The 24,575-nt window shown below is 33.3% G+C and overlaps 1 protein-coding gene across 6 annotated transcripts in view; it reads right to left on the reverse strand.

Moving 5' to 3' along the window:
- Positions 1-24,575, reverse strand: part of LOC124953618 (rap guanine nucleotide exchange factor 2-like) — a 131,704-nt gene that overhangs the window by 97,458 nt on the left and 9,671 nt on the right. For 2 of the 6 annotated variants that reach the window (XM_047505254.1, XM_047505332.1), the window contains 3 exons: positions 7,821-8,376; positions 4,316-4,443; positions 3,036-3,119 (listed from right to left, as the gene is read on the reverse strand). In XM_047505254.1, coding sequence (XP_047361210.1) covers positions 3,036-3,119; positions 4,316-4,443; positions 7,821-7,889 — 281 coding nt within the window. In that variant the 5' untranslated portion in view covers positions 7,890-8,376. Of the gene's footprint in view, positions 1-3,035; positions 3,120-4,315; positions 4,444-7,820; positions 8,377-12,322; positions 13,341-13,398; positions 13,650-15,178; positions 15,299-24,575 lie in introns of those variants that run through there. The other 4 variants (XM_047505273.1, XM_047505263.1, XM_047505282.1 and 1 more) reach the window with 4 other exon arrangements.

The raw sequence follows: 24,575 nt of genomic DNA on the forward strand, positions 1-24,575 counted from the left end.
TATATATATATACATGTGCATTTACTATGAATGTACAAACGTATGCGAGGAGCATGCGCACAAACGGGTACATATACACGTGCAATCTACTTTCCTTCTTTCTCATATAGTCTCTCTCTCTGTTACCCCAATGTCAAGGGATGATGTACATGAAAGAGAAAGAGAGAGATAGAGAGAGAGAGAGAGAGAGAGAGAGAGAGAGAGAGAAAATTATCTATCTTTTTCTAGCAAATCTAACCCCTCTCCTTCCCGCACCCTTACTACTCTCCTACAATCGTTTCTTTGGCGCTATACCGTGAGGGGTAGGAGGGAGACACTGTACTCGGTTGAGTTCGTAAATCCTTGACAGAGTAGAAAGAGAGATAGAGATAGAGATAGAGATAGAGATAGAGATAGAGATAGAGATAGTTAGAGAGGGAGAGAGAGAGAAAGAGATAATGAAATGGGGCGAGGAACGTATGAAAGTAAGAAGGAAAAGGACTAAGAAGAAAAAAGAGATACGAAACGAGAGAATGAAGAAACGAAGAGAAAGAGAGAGAGAGAACATTTGCACATAACCACGCCCCATATGTTCGGCAAGAAATTGTTATATTTGAAATACACCATAGGAATTTCGAGAGAAAGAGATAAAGGAAATTTTTTTTCTTTCTTTTTTTTTTTTTTTTTTTTTTTTTTTTTGAAATGTTTAAAAGCTCGTAACATGATTCCAATGCTATGTTTCGTAATGACGAAAATGGTCATGTAAAACGTGATTGCTTAAGAAATAGAAATTTTCTTCTTTGATTATAAAAGCGAAGAAATTGAAAGACGCCATAAAACCACGCGTAAGTTCGAAAGGATGCTCGAAGAAAATACCAAGTGTCAAAATGCAAATAGTATACGAAGTTTTCTTTGATAACTGAGCGTGTATATACAGCATTCGAATGTAGGCTTCTTATTCTTCTTCTTCTTCTTCTTCTTCTTTTTCTTATACACATTTTATATCGTCCATGCATTATCCCTACGTAAGTATCTACATATGTATATATATATATATATATATATATATATATATGTATGCATGTATGCATATGTATGTATGCATATGTATGTATGTATATGAATGTGTGTCGCATTTGCATCTGTGCGTGCGTTAAGTGTATGCTTCAGTATAAGTTATATATATATATATATATATATATATATATATATATATATGTATGTATGTGCGTGTGTGTGTATATTTTATTCAAACGAACAAATTCCAAGGTTTATTGCCGCGAAAGAAGAAAAAGCGAACGTATCTACAAAGAGACCCGTGGATACGAATATACATATCTACCTACGTATATAGACGTATGTTTTTCTTTTGTGAAACGTTTCTCTCTTCTGACTTTTTCAGGATATACTTATAGAGAAGAGATGGAGTGTTGTTTATGCAACCGTAACGTTAATGCGCGACTATTTTTACGCTAGAAAAGTGTATTATAAATAGGACGTATATACAGGTTTCATATTATGAGGTGAAAAGCATGTAGAGGAGAAAGTCCATACGTGAAACACCTGTGTGCGAGATGGCTACGCAACGAATAAAGAGTTTTAAGTTCAATGTGGAGATATAGATATTAAATGTGGGAAAAATTTAATTTTTAAATTATCGTAAATTTTCTGCTCTTTTCCCGAAGAAGAAGATGATTATGAAGTGAATGATGAAGAAAAAGAAGAAAGAAGAAGAACTAGAAGAAGAAGAAGAAGAAGAAGAAGAAGAAGAAGAAATGAGATAAATGATGGGACAGAATGAATTATTTTCTTTTCCTCTTCCTTTTTTCTTTCTTTTTCTTTTCTTTTTCTTCATTTTTTGCTTTTAGTATCGAATATTATCTAACTTAATCTTACTTTTGCCACCGACGCTACTGACATGCTCCATGTAAGAACAAGGTTATACGATTAATGAGAATTTCCGTGGTTCGAGGGACATGAAGAGAGGAGAAGAGAGAGAGAGAGAAGAGAGAGAGAGAGAGAGAGAGAAGAGGGGAGAGAGAGAAAGAGAGAGAGAGAAAACTGTGACCGTAACCCTGGTAGAGACGATTTATGGCTGCGTTCTTCTGGTGTATGTGTATGAGTATGTGTGTGTGTGTGTGTGTAACGTACTCGGTGTCCCCAAAAAAAAAAAGCGGAACACATTCGAACACGTCTGTTATGATGGAAACTTAAACGTTATCGTGAGAACTTTAAATCATAAAAAATGTCATACGTCCATCGATATCATCGCAATATTTTAGATAAGAAATCGAAAATTTATTAAATTTCTAAGTGAGTAATCGTTAACGAAAGAATAAATCATATTGCATTTGGAAATGTTATCTATCGTTCGTCATTTTGCCGTTTAATAAATTTATTAAATTTATAAAATAATAAAACTTTGTGTATGTGTGTGTACACATACACACACACACATAATATATATATATATATATATATATATATATATATATATATATATATCATTCGTAAGCCCACCCGGTATATGCACGAAGTCGTAGATATACGCACCACGATCGATTTCTATCTCGGCATTTCCTTGGCGTAAAACGAATTCGTTATATGATATTGAAAACAAAAAGAAATATTGCATTGGAGTAATGCCATATAGCATGGGATATAAGAAAAGCATCGCTTGTCGCAGCAAATAAATTTGACAATGAGATTGATGGATAAATCGTGATATATCTTTAAGACATAGGGTTAGAAATTCTTTCATATCCTTCTTCTCGTAATAATAAATTATCATCATCTATTATATTAATTTTACTGATTAAAAATATATTCCATATATTTTATCAATTATTTCAATATCAATCGTATTTAAATGACTTTAAGATTATTTCAATAAGATAATTTGATTATAATTCATAAAATTATATTTATGTGAAAATATTTTCATTGCATTTTTAAACCTATTATTTAGGATGACGAATCTCTCAATGGTAGTCGTTGCTATGTTTATTGTTAGAATTTTAAAGAGAATGTTTACAGATACATAAATTAAAATTTACCTGGAACAGGGCAGATACATGGATCCATCGATAAACACAGAACCTGAGAGCAATATGTACCAGCTGGTTGCCAATTCACCGGTGCTGAAATTATGCAAAAGTAATATGTCGTAACAAAACCAGAAAGAACACTTAAGACAATGGAAATACCGAATAGGCAAGAGCAACTAACTTGAGCGATGTTATTACCAAGATGAATATTTTAAACTTTCATTACTAGATCTATTAAAAATTATTTCGAGTAGAACTTCAAAGAACGGAAGACCATCGATAGGTGGGACCATAGAGAAAGAATACAAATTGCATAACCTTCCTTTCGCTCTGATTCGCATACCGGAAGTTTCACCTCCGTTAAACCGGAAAGAGCATGAATGCTATTGCAATATTGATTATCCGCGCTAATAAGTTCGTGCTGGTAATTACAATGTCCTTCTTCAATGTACTCTTATAGTTAAATTACGCGCATTTTATAATATAATAATTATTAAACATATGATTTTTATCAATGGATTTATAATTAAAAAGGAATGAAATGTTAACGAACGATCAAAAACAATTAATCCTTTTAATCTTCGATAATGATACTCAACGATCGTACCTCAGAGACATCTACACGTTAGCGATTGAACTTTCCACTTTATCTTACTATGAGTAAACGTATTGACTTATGTCGATAAAGTAGAATAATACTGTTTAAACCAACCGTCGGTAAAATAGTTTCCATTACTGTGTTTTCTGCTTTTTCTTTTACAGATAATGAAATATTCCTGAACCATTGAATATATCAGAAACTGAATAATTTACGATTTAATGGAGTAAATGTGACTGACTGAATGGGTGTGTCTAAGAAAAAGACGTATGTTACATTTCATAAGTATAAAAAGGTAAAAACATTGTTAAATAAACAATTAAATAAACAACTGTCGTAACATACATCCTTCTTTCACTTTGAATAATAAATAATCCAATAATGAGTAAATATTTTTTAACGAAAATAAACATTTCTTATATCCAATTTTGTATTTGCAGTTAATAAATTACTTTCTCGTTATTGGATTATTATTATCGAGCAATGAATTGTTTTCCTGTAAATCTTATGAAATATAACATATGTTCTTTTTTTAAACATCCATTCAATTAATACTTCATATCTTTGACTAACTTTAAATACTGGTAAGACTAAAAAAAAAAATATCAAAAAAAAAAAAAATAAAAAAAAAATGTGTAAAATTTGAATTGTAAAAAGGATAAGACACGTTCATAATTAATCAGATACTTACTAATAGAGGACATGATTCGCATTATGTCTCTCATAGCGTACAATTTTACAAAGCCCACGCAGAATAGAGTCTCTGCATGGACGTAATGCTTCGAGTCCCAGAAGTCCATAATATATGATCTGCAAGTCCTATGACAAAAGAAAGTATAACGTTAAAGAGATGCAATAAAATGTTTTCCGTGAAAATGAACGCGATTGTGTTTCACTTTGTTATCCAATTCTCACAACTTTGTTGTAAAATTTTCTCTTTAGAAAAAAAAAAAAAAGAAAAAAAAAAAAGAAATTCGACACATTCGTTCATTATACTTTCGTTAATAGTTCTTTTTTTTTCTATATCTCTTTTTTTTCAATTTTTTTTTTTTTTTTTTTTTAATGCAATATCAATACATTATACATGCTTTAAGTTAATATCATAGTAATTCAGTTAAATGTACTAGTTCAGTTTATATTCTGTACTAATGTCTGCTTCTAAGCAAGAACATCGATTAAGAGAACTCGAGGAGAATATTGTTAGATCCTTGCTAAACTTAAGAAATACCTCTCCCGCAGAGATTACCGTAGCTTAGGCTTCCTAAGTTTATATACCATGGAATATTCAACTATAAGACCGTTCGAAATTAGACACATTTGGTACAATAATAATCTGAATAGAGAAATTCCCTTTCTTTTTTAATGAATGTTATAACATGTAAATAGTAAACAATTTTCAATGAAAATAAATTAATAAATAGATTAAAAAAGATGTCAAATTTTTCATTGATACATCTCGTCAATAATCCTATATGTTTTATCGATCAAATCATAATAGACATAGATAATATCGCGTGCGAAAAATATCGATCAATTATTCTACGACATCTCGATCGTTCTAACAAGCATTATTTATGACTTGATAATTTTGTGCTCGTTTCTTAATCAAACTTACAATTAACAAGTCATTTCGATGCACTTCGAGAATGAGTTCGCCGTTGTTTCGGTCTGTTGGCTCGATTAGATCGCTATCATAACGATGTAAAAAATACTATTAGGCATTAAAATGATTCAAAAAAAAAAAAAAAAAAAAAAAAAAAGGAAAAGAAACATAAAGCATAATTTTTTAATTAATGATAGGATTACGTGTAAAAGGGGTGATGAGAAAAAAGAAAAAGAGTGTATCATCTTCGCAATGATCCATCAATGATACGTACTTACACGCACGATGAGTAAATCAAACTTTTTCCATTTACGACGGACAAACAACTTTTCACATATACAAAGATACATTATGCAAGAGAGGATATTGCAAAATAAAAATTTGGAACGAACGAGGGCGCGAACCGTGAAAGACAGAAAATAAGACCATAAATATGCGAGCGTACATACATATGCGTAAGTTCTCTTCTCTCTCTCTCTCTCTCTCTCTCTCTCTTTTTTTTTTTCGAAAGAGGCGCCGTACCGTCTACGAATCGTTCAGAACTAATCTCCTCTTCTTCTTACCAAGAAAAGGGTAGGTTCGTCTGCGTCTTCGTCCTCGAAAGTACCATCTTTTCTATCTTCTCTTATATATATATTTTTTTATTATTTCTTTCTCTTTTCTCGTTTTATTTTTGCACGAAAACTGGAGCGAACACCGGACGACCTTCGCCTTACGGATCGCATGAACAGACTACGCAAGATCACTTTTTCTGAGATTTTCGATGAAGTCTTCTCGATACTTTTGAATATATTAGATCTCGAAAGATCAATTCGATTGATTTTACGACGATAAAATTCGCACGATCATATTCAAATGTTTCATCGTTTGTATTTATTTTTGTTACGACCTTTACAGAGAATTCCGAGATGTAAAAACGTGTAAATGATAATGCACGCTTTGTAAACATTACGTAGAAATGTAATAACGAGCTTTTATGAATTATCGTTCTTTTCCGGTAGATAAGTATCTTCGAAGTCAAAACAGTAACCGTACATTGTTTACACTCATTTTTGATAACTCTATACTTTACTTATATATATATATATATATATCCGAAGTATTTATAAAATAATCAACAAACAATGACTACTTTCATAGCGATATTAAATCGTACTTATATTTCATTCAAAGAAAGAAAGAAAAGAAATGAGAAAGAAAGAAAAAAGAACGATCGTTAAATTACTCTAGATTTTACTGGAAACCATTAAAATTCTACCGAGAGAATACTTTAACGCATAAATTACGTTATAACGACTGTTGATTTTAGTGATGAAGGTCGCACACCAGGATGAATAAGAATACTATATATATATATATATATATATATATATATATATATATATATATATATATATAAAGTAATATGTACAATGTTCCTTATCAAGGGTCTGTTATCATTTACACGTTTTATATTTTTGATTAGGTAGAGAGGATGCTTGTTAAAGATGAAAAGAAATGTCTCTCAAGAGAATGTTACTATCATGGTTCGTGAGATAGTGCCACTCAACCTCGGTATTCTTCTCGATCGCTCATTGGTAACGCGTGGGCGAGTCGTCCGAGCGAACTACCTTTAAGTACCTACATCGTTAAGGTCGTTTCGTATCTTCGTTTGAGAGAGAAAAAGAAAAGAAAAGAAAAGAGAAGAAAGAAAAAAAAAATAGAAAAAAAAGAAAAGAAAGAAACGAAGGAAACAAAAAGAAAAATAGAAATATTCATCGACCGTAATTATGGCGAACGTATTGACCGTATACATGAACGAGGAGTAATCGACTGAGATTTCATTTAAACGATTCTCACGTTTGCTTCTGAATTCAACGAGAACATCGGAAAATACATTCGTACAATGGATCAGATATTATAATCTAATGATCGAACATGATAAAATAAATGTAATTTTATAAGACAAGTCAATGTGGATTCCCACGAGTTTGCGTGCATCGTAATCGTTGAATCTGTCGTTCTCGTATAAACGAAGATACTACAAATCGACGATTTCCTCGTTCTAGTCGAGAGAGAGAGAGAGAGAGAGAGAAAGAGAGAGAAAGAGAGAGAGAGGAGAGAGAGAACCTTTAATCATGCATCCTCGAGTAAGGGGAAAGATCTCTCGGCTAGACTTGGATTAACGTTATCAAGTGGTCCTCTCAATTGACAGACGTAACACGCGTTGGAAGAAAAATGGATGGACGGTCGACTACTTCCTGTATATTTTACCTTTCCTATTATTATGTATACATATCTATAAGTAAAAAGTTTCCGTTACAAGGGAATTCTATTTCGATCGATTTGACCTACACTCATCGGAGTGACCCTGTACCTTCGTCGTTCGTGCTAATGTTAGACATTATTATATCGAGTCCTTGAAATTTATTTAACAATAGTTTCGTACATCTAACAACATATAAAAAGAAATAATCCTTTAGAGAATAATACTAATCGTATCCTTCGAAGGTAATTAAAATATAATTTGGGAAGAATTCTTAATTAGATTAAAATTCATGGTATTATATCGTTAAGTATGTTTAAGTTAAAATATCGTTTCTTATTAAATTACCTGAAGATTTCGTCTTTCTGGATCGCGGCAAAGTGCCCGGATGAAATGTGGATCCAAGTATTCCGTCATAATAGCCCACGTAAGACTATTTATCGTGCCTTTCTCTAGCAACTCTCTCAATGAAGGAACTCTTTTCGAACATCGCCACCGCTGATAGTCGACAATATTCGTAAGGTTTAGTCCTCCTTAACGATAATACGGCTCCTCCATTGCCATTCGTAAAATTTTCCGCTACTTATCCATCCTTGCTGACTGACCTCTCTCGCTTCTATCTCTTGATTGTTATCAAGCGTAACAAGACTATCTCGTTTTAATATGAAACACGTGATAAACGAGTTTTATTCGAATTCGAAATTGAGCGAGACATCTTTGATGAAAGATTGTTTTTTTGTCCTCTTGACGCTTTTTTCTTGTGCTTATTTTTTATTTTTTACTTCTTTTTTTTGTTTTGTTTTTTTTTCTTTTTTTTTGTTTGTTTGTTGGTGTTTTTTTTTTTTTTTTTTTTTTTTTTTTTTTTCACTTGAAAATCTCCGATCGTTTTTAGGCAGTTCCAAATCTGAAACAAAAAATAAAATGCAAGCCGATGAAATAAGGATTCATTGATTTTTTTTCTTTTCGTCGAAATTCAAGAGACAGATAAATCGATCATCTTACGCGAAAATAAATGAAACCGAATGAGATATTTATGAATGATAAATGAATATTGAGGAACATCGACGAAGGAGTGTCGTATGTATATAACACCTGCTTCGGTTGCATACAGAAGAAGGTTATCAAGTGAACTATTGGAGCTAAACGAGATAACGTTTCTCTTTCATATTTTCGTCCATTGAATCGTATATCGTTATAGGTAATTATCTTTTACAAGTATTGTAGAAATAAAAATTGAAAAAAAGAAGGATTAAGAAAACGTTTACTTTCAATGTCTATTTTCAGTATCAGAAGATATCGAAATCGCACCAGCTTTGGAGAAGAAGAAGAAGTCGAGAGTTCAAAGCATTCAACACAAAGACTCACTGTTCTCCTTGTTTCTTCTTCGAACAAACGTTTACCGTTTTACTCGACCTATCACAATGCAAAGAAATCCTTCCAAGATTAAAACTCGTTTTTTATATACATATAAGCTAAGAATATTTAAAATTTATCCTAATTCTAAATTCGGTTAGAAATTCACGTATTATAGCTTTAAAACACTCGATAGAAGAACCGACCTGCGACTTCTCGGTTCATCATCCGACCTTGGATAAGTAACGTCACGCGAGCCACATACCTAACTACCTTGGAAGCGGCAAGTCGAGGTCATACGCGTACTCTGGTACCCGTTGGTACATACAACCGACCATCCATGAAAGAAGAGACGAACCGAACTAGAGACTCTAGATGCGCAGAGAAAGGATGTCTTGCTTCGTCTCACCGATTGCTTCTCACTGTGTAACTTCGATTTGTCATTCGAGGAAGCACCCATCGATTTATGTAAGAGACCAACCATCATGCAAACTCAATCGATTACGATAAATATATATATACTATATGTATGTATATATATATATATATATATATTTATTTATTGATTTTCCAATTATCAAGAAAACTATCTATATAAATAAATTCAAATCAATAAAGAAATATAATTTATTAATTATAATTGATAAATTATATTAATTAATGAATTAATTTATTTATTAACAGAATTTTAATGGTAAGTCATTATATAATTTTTAACTTTGAAGATTTAATTAGATTAATTCAATTGAATTAAGATTAATTAAATATCAAAAGATACGAAGTGTCTTCCATTAAAATGTATATCATTTTTCACGTAGGAACTTCTAGTCATTGCAACTCATCGCTTGATGACAACTCGCTCGGGACATTATCGTATTATATGCACATTCTCGGTAACGGTTCGTATTATGCAGCTCGAAACTTCTCCAACGTATTATACGAAGAGATTATAATCGAGTCGACGCTTTGTATCTCTAAATGTATTGCGCGTACGCTTCTCGTTGAATAATACGAACTATGGAATCGTTAATGTTTAAAGTCGCACGAGAATCGTCCATAAGAATGTATAAGGCAAAGTAAAACCTGTAATATAATTTCATCGGAGGAGTTATAACGCTTAATTTAACGGCAAAGTAATTCTTATTGACTTGAGGAATGATGACGTACTGCTTGAATTTTTTATCGTACTAATCTCAAACTAGAGGATAAGGTCGGGTCAGAACTCCCCTATCGTATCAAAAGTAACACGCGTGTTATCTTTAATATTTAAGATCTCGTTATTGTGTCTTTCATAATATACATTAACGTAATACGACGCAAATACATAAATATAAGAAATATATTACCTTCGAGATTTCTATCTTATCTAAATCGTTAAACATCATAAATAATGTTTGTATAAATGTTCATAAAATGATAATATGTTTTAATAATGAAGCGAATAGAATCGATTTCAAATACAAAAAATGATATTAAGAGAGAGAGAGAGAGAAAATTGAAAAAAGGAAAGAGAAAAACAAAAGAAAGAGAGAGAGAGAGAGAGAGAGAAAGAGAAAAAAAGAAGAAACCACGACGGATTTTCTTTATTTTTAAATTTCTGTATTCCTTGCATTTAAGTCTCCGTCATGTCGCCGGTAAATTCTGAACGATCGATTCGAACAATTCCAACTCTGGATGGATGCATTCTCGTTGATATGTACTAATCCACGATGGATCATATTGTTCAAGAGAAAATACGAACTCCGTGGATACTGTCTCGGGAAAAACGCAGACGAAGTATAGAGACTGATAATAAGTCGTAGCCGAAATGACTTTTCCGAACAAAGCTCTCGACGGGACACGAACGCTTTTTAATCTTCGACCTTTTCCTTCGAGCTTCGTATTCACGACCCTGAAACATTGTCTGCTGTCATATATAAAAAAAAAAAAAAAAAAGAAAGAAAGATTGAAGACTTTTCAATATCGAATATTACGTATCGCGATGAAGTTACAAACTCGATAAATTGAATACCATCAATCTAGGACTTATCAATTCTTCTTCTTTTTTTATTTATTTTTTCTTTTATATATATATATATATATATTTCTTTTTTAGCTTTTCTTATTCAATATTTTTTTAATTTTAAACAATGAAATAACGTAGAGTTAATTAATTTCGTATTAAAAAGCATTTCTCGGATACGCGTTGGCAACCATTAAAATAATTTCGAATAAATCTAGCTCTAATGATATCTATTAACTACTAATTGCTCGGATAATATCTACGCGAACGAAACATCAAAAAGTCCTTAGATTATTGTAGGCAAACTTATATTTGATAAATATTATTAAATAAATTCTTTCGTCTTAAATTTAACGTTGAAAACATGAAATGCATAAGGATAATTTCTATTTTTTTCTTTTAGTCGATGTAGTACATACGTATAACCAGGTACAGTGTAGTCATGTAACTACGACTTTATTGATCTCAGTCGGTCCGTCTCGTGTACGTTTCCACCACTTTTCAAGCAATGACATTGCCGATGAATAAAGTAAACTACAATCGATGTACACGCTAAGCAATTAGCTTCTTATCGAAACTACGCGATACAATTTGTCGCAAAAGTTGTTTTGAAAAACTAACAAAAAAGTGTATACCCGGAAGCAACACAATCAAGTAAATTGCATCCATATTCAGAAAGGCTCTAACACTTCTTTTTTTTTACTATTTTTTCTTTTTTCTTTTTTTTTTTTTTTTTTTTTTTTTTTCAATATCTTTACGTCCCAACATATTTCCTTCTAAAGTAATAATTACTAAACTAAACGAGACTAGTTTTAATGTTTCGAATAAATTTTTTTTCTCAATCGATCAAAAGTTCTACATCACTTTACGACTCTAACAACTCCTCTATCTTCCATCCTTTCGTATAATAACCGCTAAAAGTTTTACGTTTCTGCGCGAACGTTATCAAAAAGTTTTCTAATTTTTTTCCTTTTCCTTTTTCTTTTTTATTTTTTTTTTATTTTTTTTTTTTTTTTTTTAACGAACTTCATTACGATTCAACGACATTAATAATATCCGAGTATTACTAAGTATTTGTCCTTCGGAGAAAATAAACTAATTGAAAAAAAAAAAAAAAAAAAGAGAAGGAAAATAAAAAAAAATTTATTAAAAATTGTTAGGAGAAAATACATTACTTGTTATTAGTATCGTTTAACTGAACAATTGAAAACTTGTGGCGTGTAGTCACACAACCGGAAAAGACATTTCAAAATAGAAATTAGGGAACAAGAAGAAGAAGAAGATAAAGAAAGAAGAGAGAAAGAAGAAAAAGAAAAAGTTAGAGCGATGAGAAGAGAAACGACTCCACCACTGTCGACCTTGCGGATCGTTTCAGTATGGGAGTCCTCCTTATTTTTTCTTTTTTATCTCTTTTTCATTTCTCTCTTTCTACATCCTATCCTTCGTCCTTCTCTAACCCATCGTGTTCGCACAACATGCGTTCAGCTCTATCTACCTCTGAGAAGAAACTTGCTGAACCGGCGTCTCCTTCGGAACTCGTCTACATACCGTCTACGTATGCGTACTTCTGTTTATGTATGCGTACACACGTCTGTATACACATATACGCATAAATATAAATATGTATTTGGTATATCCTACATACCAACATTTGTAAATGTAATCTCGCGCGGACACGGAATGTCTCGACAGAAAATGCACGCATGTCGAACAAACGTAAAGCGTATCGGCTTACTAATCGCTGTCCGTCCTTCCCGATAAACGATCTCTGAGCCCGCTGTTGATAATAAAGACATCACCCGTGGTGATATGAGTCGACCAAACTTTCCGATCGATTTACGCGTTTCCGGACTCAAGCTTCTCTCCTTTCCCTTTCTCGAAACAGTATTGTACAGAGTTTACACGTAAATCTGCCATTTCTACCGATTTATAGCCTTCTACGTCACGATCGTATCGATCTGGAAAAGATTAATGACGCATTCTAGATGAACGCGCGCGTATGTCTTCGTATATATATATATATATACGAAGTGTGTGTGTGTGTGTATATGTGTGAAAGAAACGGATTCTGCACGCGTCTTGACTGAACCAACGATTTACACCGATTCCAGACCATGCTTGACTCTTTCCATGACAGACAAAAAATTCTACCAACGTCTGGAGATCGTCATCGTTGATGATCGAACTACGGTGCCTGCGTAAACCGACTTTCATAGTCTGCTTTGAAATTATCTCAAATGCCACACGATGGATCTCTTCGTGATCGAAGAACCGTTCGAGCTATATAACACACTGTAATTTCTTCTCATTCTTTTATTTATTATAATTTAATACGTTTACAATACGGTATACCAATGTTTGTTCCGTAATTTATGTCTCGCGTACGGAGTTCGTTATTACCGTAAAACGCTTAACTCAAATGTGACTCACAAAGGAGAAAATGTGAGTCATGTTTCTTGGTTGAAAATGAATTAAAGAAGGAAAAAGAAACGAATTTTGAATAAAACTGAAGAATGTCTCGTGAATATAGAGATTCCTTTTGCTCTCTCTCCCTCTCTCTCTCTCTCTTACTTTTTTTCTCTCTGACAAGAACGATGCGTTGGTCCAACATTCAAATGTATCTTCAACGACGCATGTAAACGAGTCACCGATAAAAATATCTACGGTATATAGGGCAGTGCGTAAAGGTCTTCTTCTCTTCTTCTTCTTCTTCTTCGTCTTCTTGAAACGGAACCTGCCAAGTAAATATCGCTTTTGAGGTTAGCTCATCGAAAGCTCAGGGCGGTTTCTGCCACCGTTACATATCTTGCTTCCATAGAAAAAAATAACGAAGTACTTTCAGCGTCCTTTCAAATGTGCCCCTTTTTTGTTTTCAAATTTCAGAATACCTAAATTCTCGACGGTATGGTATAGGAGAATATAAACATTAATACATGATAGGGGAGGGAGGGATGGTGGGAAGGTAGAGAGAATGAGGCCGAAGTGCTTTTTAAGTAATTAATTTCCGATTTTAAATCGATCATCAAGATATAATGCATCGATGGTACCGCCCATATCGAAGGGTCGAAAGCCAAAATAAGGTATATGATCGATAAGGTTCTCGTTTATAATAATAAAATATTACCAAACGGAAATATGAAGGCAAACTCAGAAGAGAAATAAAGATTTTTAGCGAATATCATAAGTTTCCAAACATTTCTGTATTCTCCGATAGTTTACCGAAATGTCGATAACATTTGACATCGTACCAATCGATAAGACTAAGTTATTTCTTCTGTCTGACACGTAACTCGTTCTACTGCGATCCTAAGAAATAAAAGAGAGATAAAAGAAAGAAAAAAAAAAAAAAGAAAAAGAAAAAAAAAAGAAAAAAAGAAAGCAAGCAAGAAAGAAAGAAAAAAAATCTTATGCCTAGAGAGGGCGTATCATTTCGTAATTTCTCCATTTTCTATGACGAAACTTTCGATACTAGATGACTATCTTCGTTCAAGATTTAAGATTCATATTTCAAATATCCTTCATTATTTTCTTCGACGCTATAATGTTACATCAGTCTTAAAAAGAAATTTCATTCAGGCTCAGATGTGATTGAGAAAACACCCATACGATATGAGATGATATGATATGAATTATGCTCGAATAATAAACACATCGTTACATAAAGGTCACATTCACAATTGCGAATAATGTGTTGTCATCAATATGGGACAAGAACTTATATATGACTTTAATGCGCATCGATCGTTTTAATTACTTTTAAATCGTATTCGTTTGATTGCCAATAATATTTGCCAATAATGAAACGCGTCCAGTAGAAAAATCAATATTCAAACAAGACAAATTTTCATTAGATATGTCTAAATACTTTGTTCGTTATAAAATGCTTTATTAAAATTAATCATTTTATCAATTTAATTGTTTAAAATCGAAAATTAGAAAAAAGGAAAAAATTCAAGAAATAATCGTTCAAAGATATAATATTTTAATCTTAGATAAATGTTATAATTTTATGCTGAATTATTACTTGGCAAATTATATCAAGAGCCGTTTGAAAGAAAATTGACTTCAAAGTAAATTGACTCACCGAACTGTTGTACACTTAACGTATGTATGTGGGGAACAAAATTTGTAAAAGAACGTAAACCTACCGTAACGGAGTATAATTTGAATCTACGTAAACGGAAGGAAAATTTGAGACGAAAAGTTTCATTAGATGCAAGGATTTCGTTCAAAGGACCATACACTGTCCAAATATTTCTCAAATGATGTCCATGGTCGTACGACTCCATCCACATCAGTCGCTTGCGCATTTAATTATTAATCACGGCTAGCGCATTAATGAGTCACCTACCAATAAACCGTATTCTATTCGTTGAAGAACACTTGTCTTATGATATTTTCTGCTGTTATAAATTAGCATACATTTAAAAGTATTATGAGTTAAGAAAATATCACCACCCACCGTTTCAAAATCTTTAACGACACTAAAGTTTCGTAGAGCTAAATCTTCTTGTTTATTACGTAGGCAGTTTGATGTGTATATTTGTATGCGTTTCTTTATATATGTGTGTGTATCTATATATTTTGTTTGTATTGAGTAACACGAATAACATCATTCCCGTTATCGGCAAAGCGACACAAATTTCATATTTATCTCGGATAATTTACTTCGGTTAAAGTCGTAGAAAACAAAATAAGAATCAGACGTATTTTTTCTTCAGAAATAAAACCAATTAATTTAACAAAATTATATCAATCAAAATAAATTTGATATACGAGAAAAGTAATTTACATTGTAAACCTCTTTCTGAAGTGAGTCATCCGAAACGTAAGAAAACGAAATCGTTCTGTTAACAACGCAAATAATTAGAGCGATCTAATTACGTGTATATACTTATCCTGTATGTAATATATTTACAAAATGGTTACGCTGCTTTTCTTTAGTTTATGGCCGATGACTTTACTACGAAGATTAACGTTAGAAAGTCGAACTAAAAAGAGGTCAATAGGCGTTGAAACGTAACATGCGTCGTCCACCTTCTAATACCGTTCTAATAGATAATAAGAACGATCGAAGAAGAGGATCGCCTTCGTATTAGCCGACGATATGATAACGTTCGCATAATCAAAAGATCCTTGGCCTACTGTATATACACGGTCGTCAATAGTGTCGGATGTTTAGCGTAGTTTATCGGCACTATCGTTACCATTAACACCGCTAACATACCCTCACTAAGCGAGATTAGAAATGCAATGAGCGACCTACGCCATCATAATACGCGTACATCCTCATTAAGCGGACTATGCATCTCCGTCCCTCTCCCTCTCCCTCTCTCTGTCTCTCTCTCTTTCTCTCTCTTTCTCTCTCTTTCTCTCTCTTTCTCTCTACCTCATTCTCTTTCTCTCTTTTTCTCCCGCTTATCTAATACACTTTTTTTTATAACATTCTATTAATTCGACTTTGTTCGCCCCCGTTACTTGCGACTCGGCAAGTTGCGAACATCGCGGCTCACTCTTCTGTATAATGTAAAATCATGCCTCGTTCTCATTCCAACCGTAGGTCCATTCGTTCAGCCATCTGATCCGATTATCGAACGCGTCGATTCCGTCGTTACACGATTTAATTTGCATTTCCACTGGAATTAAGCTTTACAGCAGGTATTCCGTTACGTTAAGGAATTAATAAAAAAAAAGAAAAAAAAAAAGAAAAAAAAAGAAAAATAGAAAAAAGAATAAAAAAAGATTAAAAAAAAAAAAGAATTATCTACATATTTACACATTTATATATATATTCGTATTTTATTCGTATCCGATGATGAGTTTTCCATTTTAAAACAGTACTAATTTATATAATATTTCAGAGAGAGCAGAGAATTTTTTTATTGCTCATCAGTGTTCCAGATAGTTATAAGGACGATGAAAGAAAAAAAATTTCTTGTCATGAAACTAGGCGACGTTGTGGCAGTCGCCTTCGGCGTTCCTCGCACCCTTCCCATCTTCTTTTCGTCATCACCTATTATTCCTCGCGGCTACGTCGAGTTCTAACATTTTTTACCTTTTGATCCTTGTTGAAAAGCACAAAATCGTCGTTAGAAAGAGGCATACGTTCATTATCAAAAAGGTCTTTGATCAGAAGATTTGACAAATAATTTATCTCGGTTCTTTGATCGTCTTCGATGTTGTTGGCTTCGTAAAAAGCAGCAAATTCGTAAAAAAGAAAAAAAAAAAGAAAAAAAAAGAAAAAAAAAGAAAAAAAAAGAAAGAAATATGAAAAGAAAAAAATCAGAAAGGATCTAGGTTTCGACGATCGTTTGTTGTGATTCCGATTAATGAGATTCAAAGCGATTTCAACGCGAGAGAAAGACATCTTTCATCGACATGATCGATGTCGTTGTATAAACGAGAATAGGAGAGAAAATGTGGTAGGAAAGAGGCAAAAGGAAAGCCAAGATCTGTTGTAATGTGGTAATCGAAAAGCATTTGAGAAGATTTCCACTAATCGTCTCACGTCATTTTGCCACACTTCTCTGTGAACTCGTAACAATTGTTAGAGATGTATAAATGACTCGTAGAAATCTTGTTAACAATGAACAATGCTCCAACTATGTTCCGCTAGGCAATTTATACGTTTCATCCGAGTCTCGTTCCGTTTTTCGTTTAATTTCTCCAACATTATCAAGCACCTGCTTCATTTATAATTCTTTCTTCCGCGGAAGATAAAAAAAAGAAGAAGAGAAAAAGAAAAAGAAAAGACGAGATAAATATGGGAGAGAAAAAATAGGAAGGTTTTTTTTTTCCAAATCGTCGAAGAGAGAGAATTTTTAATTCCCCATAGTCGTGGCAAAGACTTTATTAAAGCAACGTGCCTCGAGACTATTCGAATCGAGGTAACTTCGTGCAGAAACGTAGAAAGGGAAAGCCGTTGGAAACGGTTCGTGGACGAGAGAGCAAAGGGCGAACGAGGGTGAAGAGAACCCTCTCCTCTGATCTCCTTCACGACCCTCCGCTTCCTCAAGTTCTCAACGGCAACGGCCGCAGTAGCAGCAACGGTAGTAGTAGCCCCGGGTACCAGCGACAGGTACTTCGTTCGTGTGGAGAACGGCACTTCGTGTACACTCTAAAGCCCTGGCGCCAAGCCCGTAACACGCTACAAAGGGAGAGAAAAATCCGCCTGTCAGCTTCTTTTTTCCAAGAACCCCAAAAAACTCACCCTCTCTCGCGAACCAATTTACGCGGATACGCGAGTACTTCTTTGATAACGACATACATGGAATTAAAATACATTATGAAAACTTATCCTTATCTATTCACGCACTTTAAAGAATAAATAAAATCAAATTTCGAATTTTGTTATAATTTTTTATAAATGATTACTAACGATTGCTTTTACAAATTATCCCATATGTTCGATTTAATTTATCGCCCTTTATTATTTCATTGTCTATGTAACATGATTATTAAATTCCAAAAAAATTCGAAAATTATTTATTTTCAAACTATTTTTAAATAATACACAATAATACAATGTATATATATATATATATATATATATATATATATATATATATATATATATTATAAACGTTAAATCTTCTTATTGAATCGAAGAACGATAGAGAAAAAATTCACGGAGTCGTAATACAAGAGCGCTTTACCCGTTCAGGATGGAAAATCTTTAATTCCGCTGGAAAAGAACGTACGCGAGAGAAGAACGGATAGAAAATCGGAACAGACTGGTTTACGAATGGGCCTCGAGCTGGAAAACGTCCAATAAGCCTCTTAACATCTACAACGGGCACGATGCGTGGGATAGTTCTCATGGTATTATTATTCCTCCTGCAGCACCCCCGAGTTTTCGAGTCTACCATTTACGCAGGCATTCCATAGCGGTGCATCGATAAGCGTTTGCATATATTGCCTATATGCCATCTGCCATACACATATACAGAGACGCACACAGGCGTATACATTCACACGTATTAACACATTAACAAAATTCCAATTCATTCCGCACGTGGCGTAAAACTACGGAATCCTCCCTCCTTCCTCTTGACGGTTAAGAAAGAACATAAACAAACGATAAAGACTTTCCTACGGAAATGAGATTTTCCTGCGAAAGTAAAAGCGCCGTATCCATTCTTATACTCTAAGATATCTTTTACATTGATATCTAAAAGGTCATTGTGTTGTTGTTGTTGTTTTGTTGTTGTTATTATTATTATTTTCTTTTCAGTAAAAATACAAATGAAAGGAAAAATAATAAAGTAAAGATCGAAAAATTCAAAGCCAAGGGGAATATTATTATTGATTATGATATTATATATACGTTCATGTATTAGTTAAGAAAAACGATGAATAAAACGTCGTTTCCGTTTACCCATCTGTCGATTACACGGCACGGTTACGGTATGAAAATGGGGAGGTCGAAAAGGTCCCGTGTGTTATTTTCTCTTGGAATCACTGTCCTTGAATAAGGAGGTCTCAATTAAGTAATTCCATACGCTCGTTACAAGGGCATGAGAAAGTCTTGTACGATGATAATACTTACGTAAAGCTATATCGCTTATAAAGTTATTAAATAAGTAACCAGAAAAAAAAAGAAGAAAGAAAAAAGAAAAAAAGAAGAAAAAAAGGGAGGCGATTACTGGAAACGATATCGAATTTTTATGTTCGATTAAATTAAAAAAAGTGATTATGGTGAATTAGATTATTGTTCTTAACGATGATGCGATAAAAAAAAAAAAATCGTTTGGGACAGAGAAAGATTATTAGATATACAAAGAAATCGATGAAAACTGATGAAATTGATGAAAGTTAAACTATACGATCAAGTATATCTATATATTACGTATGTACATTTACATACGTTCGAATAATCGATATCACGTCTGGATAATCGACGTATGCGAGCAAAAGCTTAATGTCTCGCGTTTCGAGCATGCTACATGTACGCATACATACATACATATCTACGTACTTTCGATCGTGTGTGCATTTGTCTCAGCCACGTTCGTTCACATAGCAGAGCTCGGTCACTGCCATATGGTGGATTCTATGGCTTCTCTACAGAAAAGAAGAAAAAAAAAAAAAAAGAAAAAAGAAAAAACGAATCCTATGCCTTTCATTGGAGGGTAGAAAGGGAGTGACGGAATCGTCTACTCAAATTATTTTACTCGTGTCAAAAACGTCTGGCCAAAGAAATGAGATATTGCTGTATTATTCCAATGAAAAAAAGGAAAATCATCAATCAAGGCCACGTTTAAATTAATCCCAAAGTTTTCTCTATAATCCTGTTGAAAAAGAATATTTCGTTTGGACGAACAAAAGATATGTGGAAACGGATAATCATAGGAAAATATTTGACTTTCGAACATCGTCGTCACATCCTCGCTCGATTAGTCATCGTGTGTAAGCGTTTTGTACGCGTGCATCGTTCATACAATGCACAGAATGTCGCCCATACATCTTCTTGCAATTTTTCTTTCTTTCTTCTTTTCCCCCCTTTCCATTGTCATCGTACTGCTCAGGATTTCTTAATCGTTTTGTGTTATTCAACTCCGTGTGAATGATCCGATCGAATAAGTTTTAACGCAATCGAAAAAAGTAGAAATCTGTATTATTGTATCGTTCGTTAAACAATCGTCGCTTTAAATAACGCAAATAACTAACGCTTTACCTTTATCATTCATTTTGGTAATGGTATAATTGTTCGAAAGTAACTATCGCTTTCTCTCATATAATTCAAAGGAACGCGTTACAATCGTGATGGCACTCGCTACTGCTACATGACGGCCTATCATGCCTCGATTTCTATATACGTTTCTCTTTCGTATTAAATTTTCATTTCAAATTGAATCATTGTAGCTATGTAATTATTAGAACAATTATATGAATAGTATTGCAAGATGTTTCGTTATTATCATTTTTCATTTTAATCTATTTATTTTATGAATTTCTTTTTCATTTTTCTTTTTCACTTTACTTTTTCTTTTTCTTTTTCTTTTTCTTTTTCTTTTTTCTCCGAAAATTCACAACGCAATATGAAACTCCCTTAATAATAAACTTTTTACTCTTCTTCGTAAAATTTTCTTATTCGTCAACTGAAGAAGTTGTAAATCCATGTAATAAAATAAATTGCATTTCCTATATCTCTTATCCATTTCATATTTTTTCTGTCGTTATATATATATATATATATATATATATATATATATATATATAAGTATATATATATATATATATATATATATATATATATAAGTATATATATATATATATATATATATATAAGTATATATATATATATATATATATATATATATACTTTCTACATCGATACTTTATCGAAACAAATACTAATATTTGCACATAGCTACACACATACACACACACACACACTAAACACAGAAAAAGTAAAGAAAAAAATACAAATAAAACAAGTACTTCCGTTAATCAAAGATCTTTTTAGATCTCCTTGAAAATATTTATCCTCGTAAAGGATCTTCGTCGTAAAGAACACAACGTCGACAATGTGACTATTTTTTTTTTCTGATTTGAAAAAAAAAAGAAACGAAACAAAAAGAAAAGATAAAAATAAAGAGAAAATAAATAAAAGCGAGTAGTCGGAACGTAGGCACTCGTATGGTCAGTGAACCCCTCTAACAAATCGATAGTGGTGGCTTTAATAAGAGCACGCAAAGTCGGGAGGAGAACACGCGAGAGAATCACCTGCCTCACGATCGAATTCCACGCTTCGCCACCTGGCACCGTTGGAAATTTAATCGTCTTTTACGTATATACCGTTGTTTGTACGTACGTGCGGCTAAAAATCCTAGCAACGAAGGACAATCAATTAATCTGACGTTTCAATTAAATAATAACGAGGTGGAGCGAAAAAAAATGAAACAACAACAAATACACACACACATACGAGAACAAAAAAAGAAGAATCGGAAGGAAAAGAAAAAGATAAAAAAAAAAAAAAAAAGAATAAAGGGAGTAAAAAAAATCGTCGATCGATGTTCGAACAAGTACTTAAAATAATCGATTTTCTATAAAGATTCATAGATCATCGATGAGATTACAAGAACACTTCGTTCTCAAAGGGTATTCTCTTCGTTCGATCGAATCATATATCGTATCGCATGATTACTGAGACTTCGTAATTACACGGAGTAACTCTATCGTTGCTATTATTTCAAAGTATTGACAACTTTCGTGAATTTCATTCGCGATATGACATTTCACGTCGAAAGAAACGCATCGATAATATTCGTACTGGCGTTCAAGAGAAACAATATTTCGACAGCTCGATGATCGAAGAAAACAAAGAGGGGGTTGAATGGGAAAACGTTATTGTGTTTGAAGCGCGATAATAATGCACATGCTCGAATATACTAGGAATATATGTAAGTATGTAATGCTGTCGACAAAATTTTCTAATGATAAGTGTGTCTATATATGTGCACGCGTACGTGTATATATGTATACTTATATGCGTACATAAAAGAGTAAATGTCAGCGTGACACCATCCTCATCAAGGTGTGTCCTCCTGCATATTCAGACGATCGCTTCCGGTTCCTTCTGTCGAGGAAGAAGGAGAAGAAGAAGAAGAGGAAGAAGGAGGACATGCTTCGATAAAACGCACACATTATGCCTTTCCCCTCGACCAAGTACGATAAAAGAGAGTGGAGAATGTCTTCTCTACGTGCGCGCACGTAATACTCATAACTTTTTACAATGACACCTAACTGACGCTCGTTTGTGATGGAATGTAATCATCTAACTCTGTGCGGAACGTTTCATTTTGGTTGCAGAAGGAAAAAGAAAAAAGAAAAGAAAAGAAAAAAAAAACAGAAACAAAATCAAAGATAATTGGAGACAATAAAGTCAGTGCATCGCTGCAACGTACTTCAAAGGGCTCCATTGAAATTCGGTACCCTCGAGCGAAGGGCTCGATTTATTCATTCCCCAACGTTTCCCGCGCACAGTTTGCGTGGGATGTTCCTAGCTCGTCGTTTACTCGATATTATTTTCAATCTCGTTCGACGGAAATTGACGGTTCTTCCCTGTAAAATTCTTTCCGCCTCTGTACAATCTTTTCGAGCGAATATACTGGACAGGATGCTCAAGCGTCTTCCCAATCTTATCCTTTTCCCCTAGCAGGATATGGCTAGGAATTAGGAAATTGGCGTGAAATTGCACGAAAATTGTGTCTCCGGATCACGAATATGATTATATGAAACCGCATAAGAAAATCTTTAAATGTATATATATATATATATATATATATATATATATATATATATATATATATATAAATATTTGATGGAAAACATACGAACCGCAAAATTCTAACCGCTTAAAGCTCCTGTAATTTCTAGCGTGCAAAGAGAAACCGTTACATTCGAGAATGAATATCGGTGCACGGTATCGTCCATGATAAAATTATATAATGTAAAGTAGAACGAGAGATAGGTTTTAATATCGGTCAGTAAGAGGATATTCGTTAAGTTCATCGAAGTAGGCTTTAGGAAGCCTCTACGGCATAATCTATCAAGGGAGTTTAGAGAATAACGGAAACCTTGCTTATCTTCTTAATCAAATAATATAGGGGTCAAGTGTCATCGCTTATTCAATCGGTTCATTTATCTCTACGTTCGAAACAATTTATACGTGAAAAAAAAATAACTTTTATTACTCTCGTATTTTTTTTTTTTTTTTTTTTTTTTTATAGATTAAAAAAATTTTACAACGTACATCCCCCATTTGTTCGTTGGATTCGTTTTTTATTGTTTTCTTTCTATACTCTTCATAAAAATGTTCAAAAACAAAAGATAATATTTATATCGGATTAGTTAGAATTAAAGATAAAATAAAAGGAATTATCGGAGATAAACGATAACTCGAATGTTGTTCAAGTTTGAAAAGTTAAACGATTCTTAGTGATATCGTCACGAAGGTGAAAGTACTTTTTCTAAAAATGTGAAAGAGAAGATCGTATCCGGATCGTCCAGTTAAACTCGTGACTTCCATTCTCGTGTATTTCGAACATCGTGTTTCATTGCTCGAATCTATTGAACGGCACGACGAAATGGCATATAACGGGGCAAAAGTACATTCGTAGAACCAAGACCGCACACGGACAAGTTGCACACAGTCGAGTTATACGCTTTCCGTTAGACATTATTATCCGCAACACCTGTCTTAACGTTCCCCTTACCTTCTTTATTTTCCTTACTATCTCTATGCATCCATTCTCCTTCTCAACGAGCACCTTATTCGTACCCTGACCAACTGTGTTACACCTGCACCTTGAGTGTGCTCTCCCTCGAAAATGACCGTTGCCCTTTTCACGTGAGGGAAAAAAAGAAAAAAAAAAAAAAAAGAAAAAAAAAGAAAAAAGAAGAAAAAAAAAAGGAAAGAAACAAAAAAAATCTTAGAGTCTACCCCCTTGGACGAAATCAAAGGATGCGAGGGTGAATAATATGAAAAATATTTATTTCCCTTTATTAAACCTTACCTAAACTTTCTATCCTTTTAAACGCCAATCTCCGACTTTCTACTCATATTCTCAATATTTTTCACTCGAAAATATTTCGTAACACGAATATGCATGAGATTACCATCGACAGCTCGATTTTCAATATAAGAGTCCATCTTTAATCGCATATAAGATGCAAAGAGGTGTTAAAATCGTCAAAACGAGAAACAATTTTAAAACGATGAAAGATCTTCAACGGAAGCA

Source organism: Vespa velutina, chromosome 1 (assembly GCF_912470025.1).
Source record: "Vespa velutina chromosome 1, iVesVel2.1, whole genome shotgun sequence".
NCBI classification, from domain to species: domain Eukaryota; kingdom Metazoa; phylum Arthropoda; class Insecta; order Hymenoptera; family Vespidae; genus Vespa; species Vespa velutina.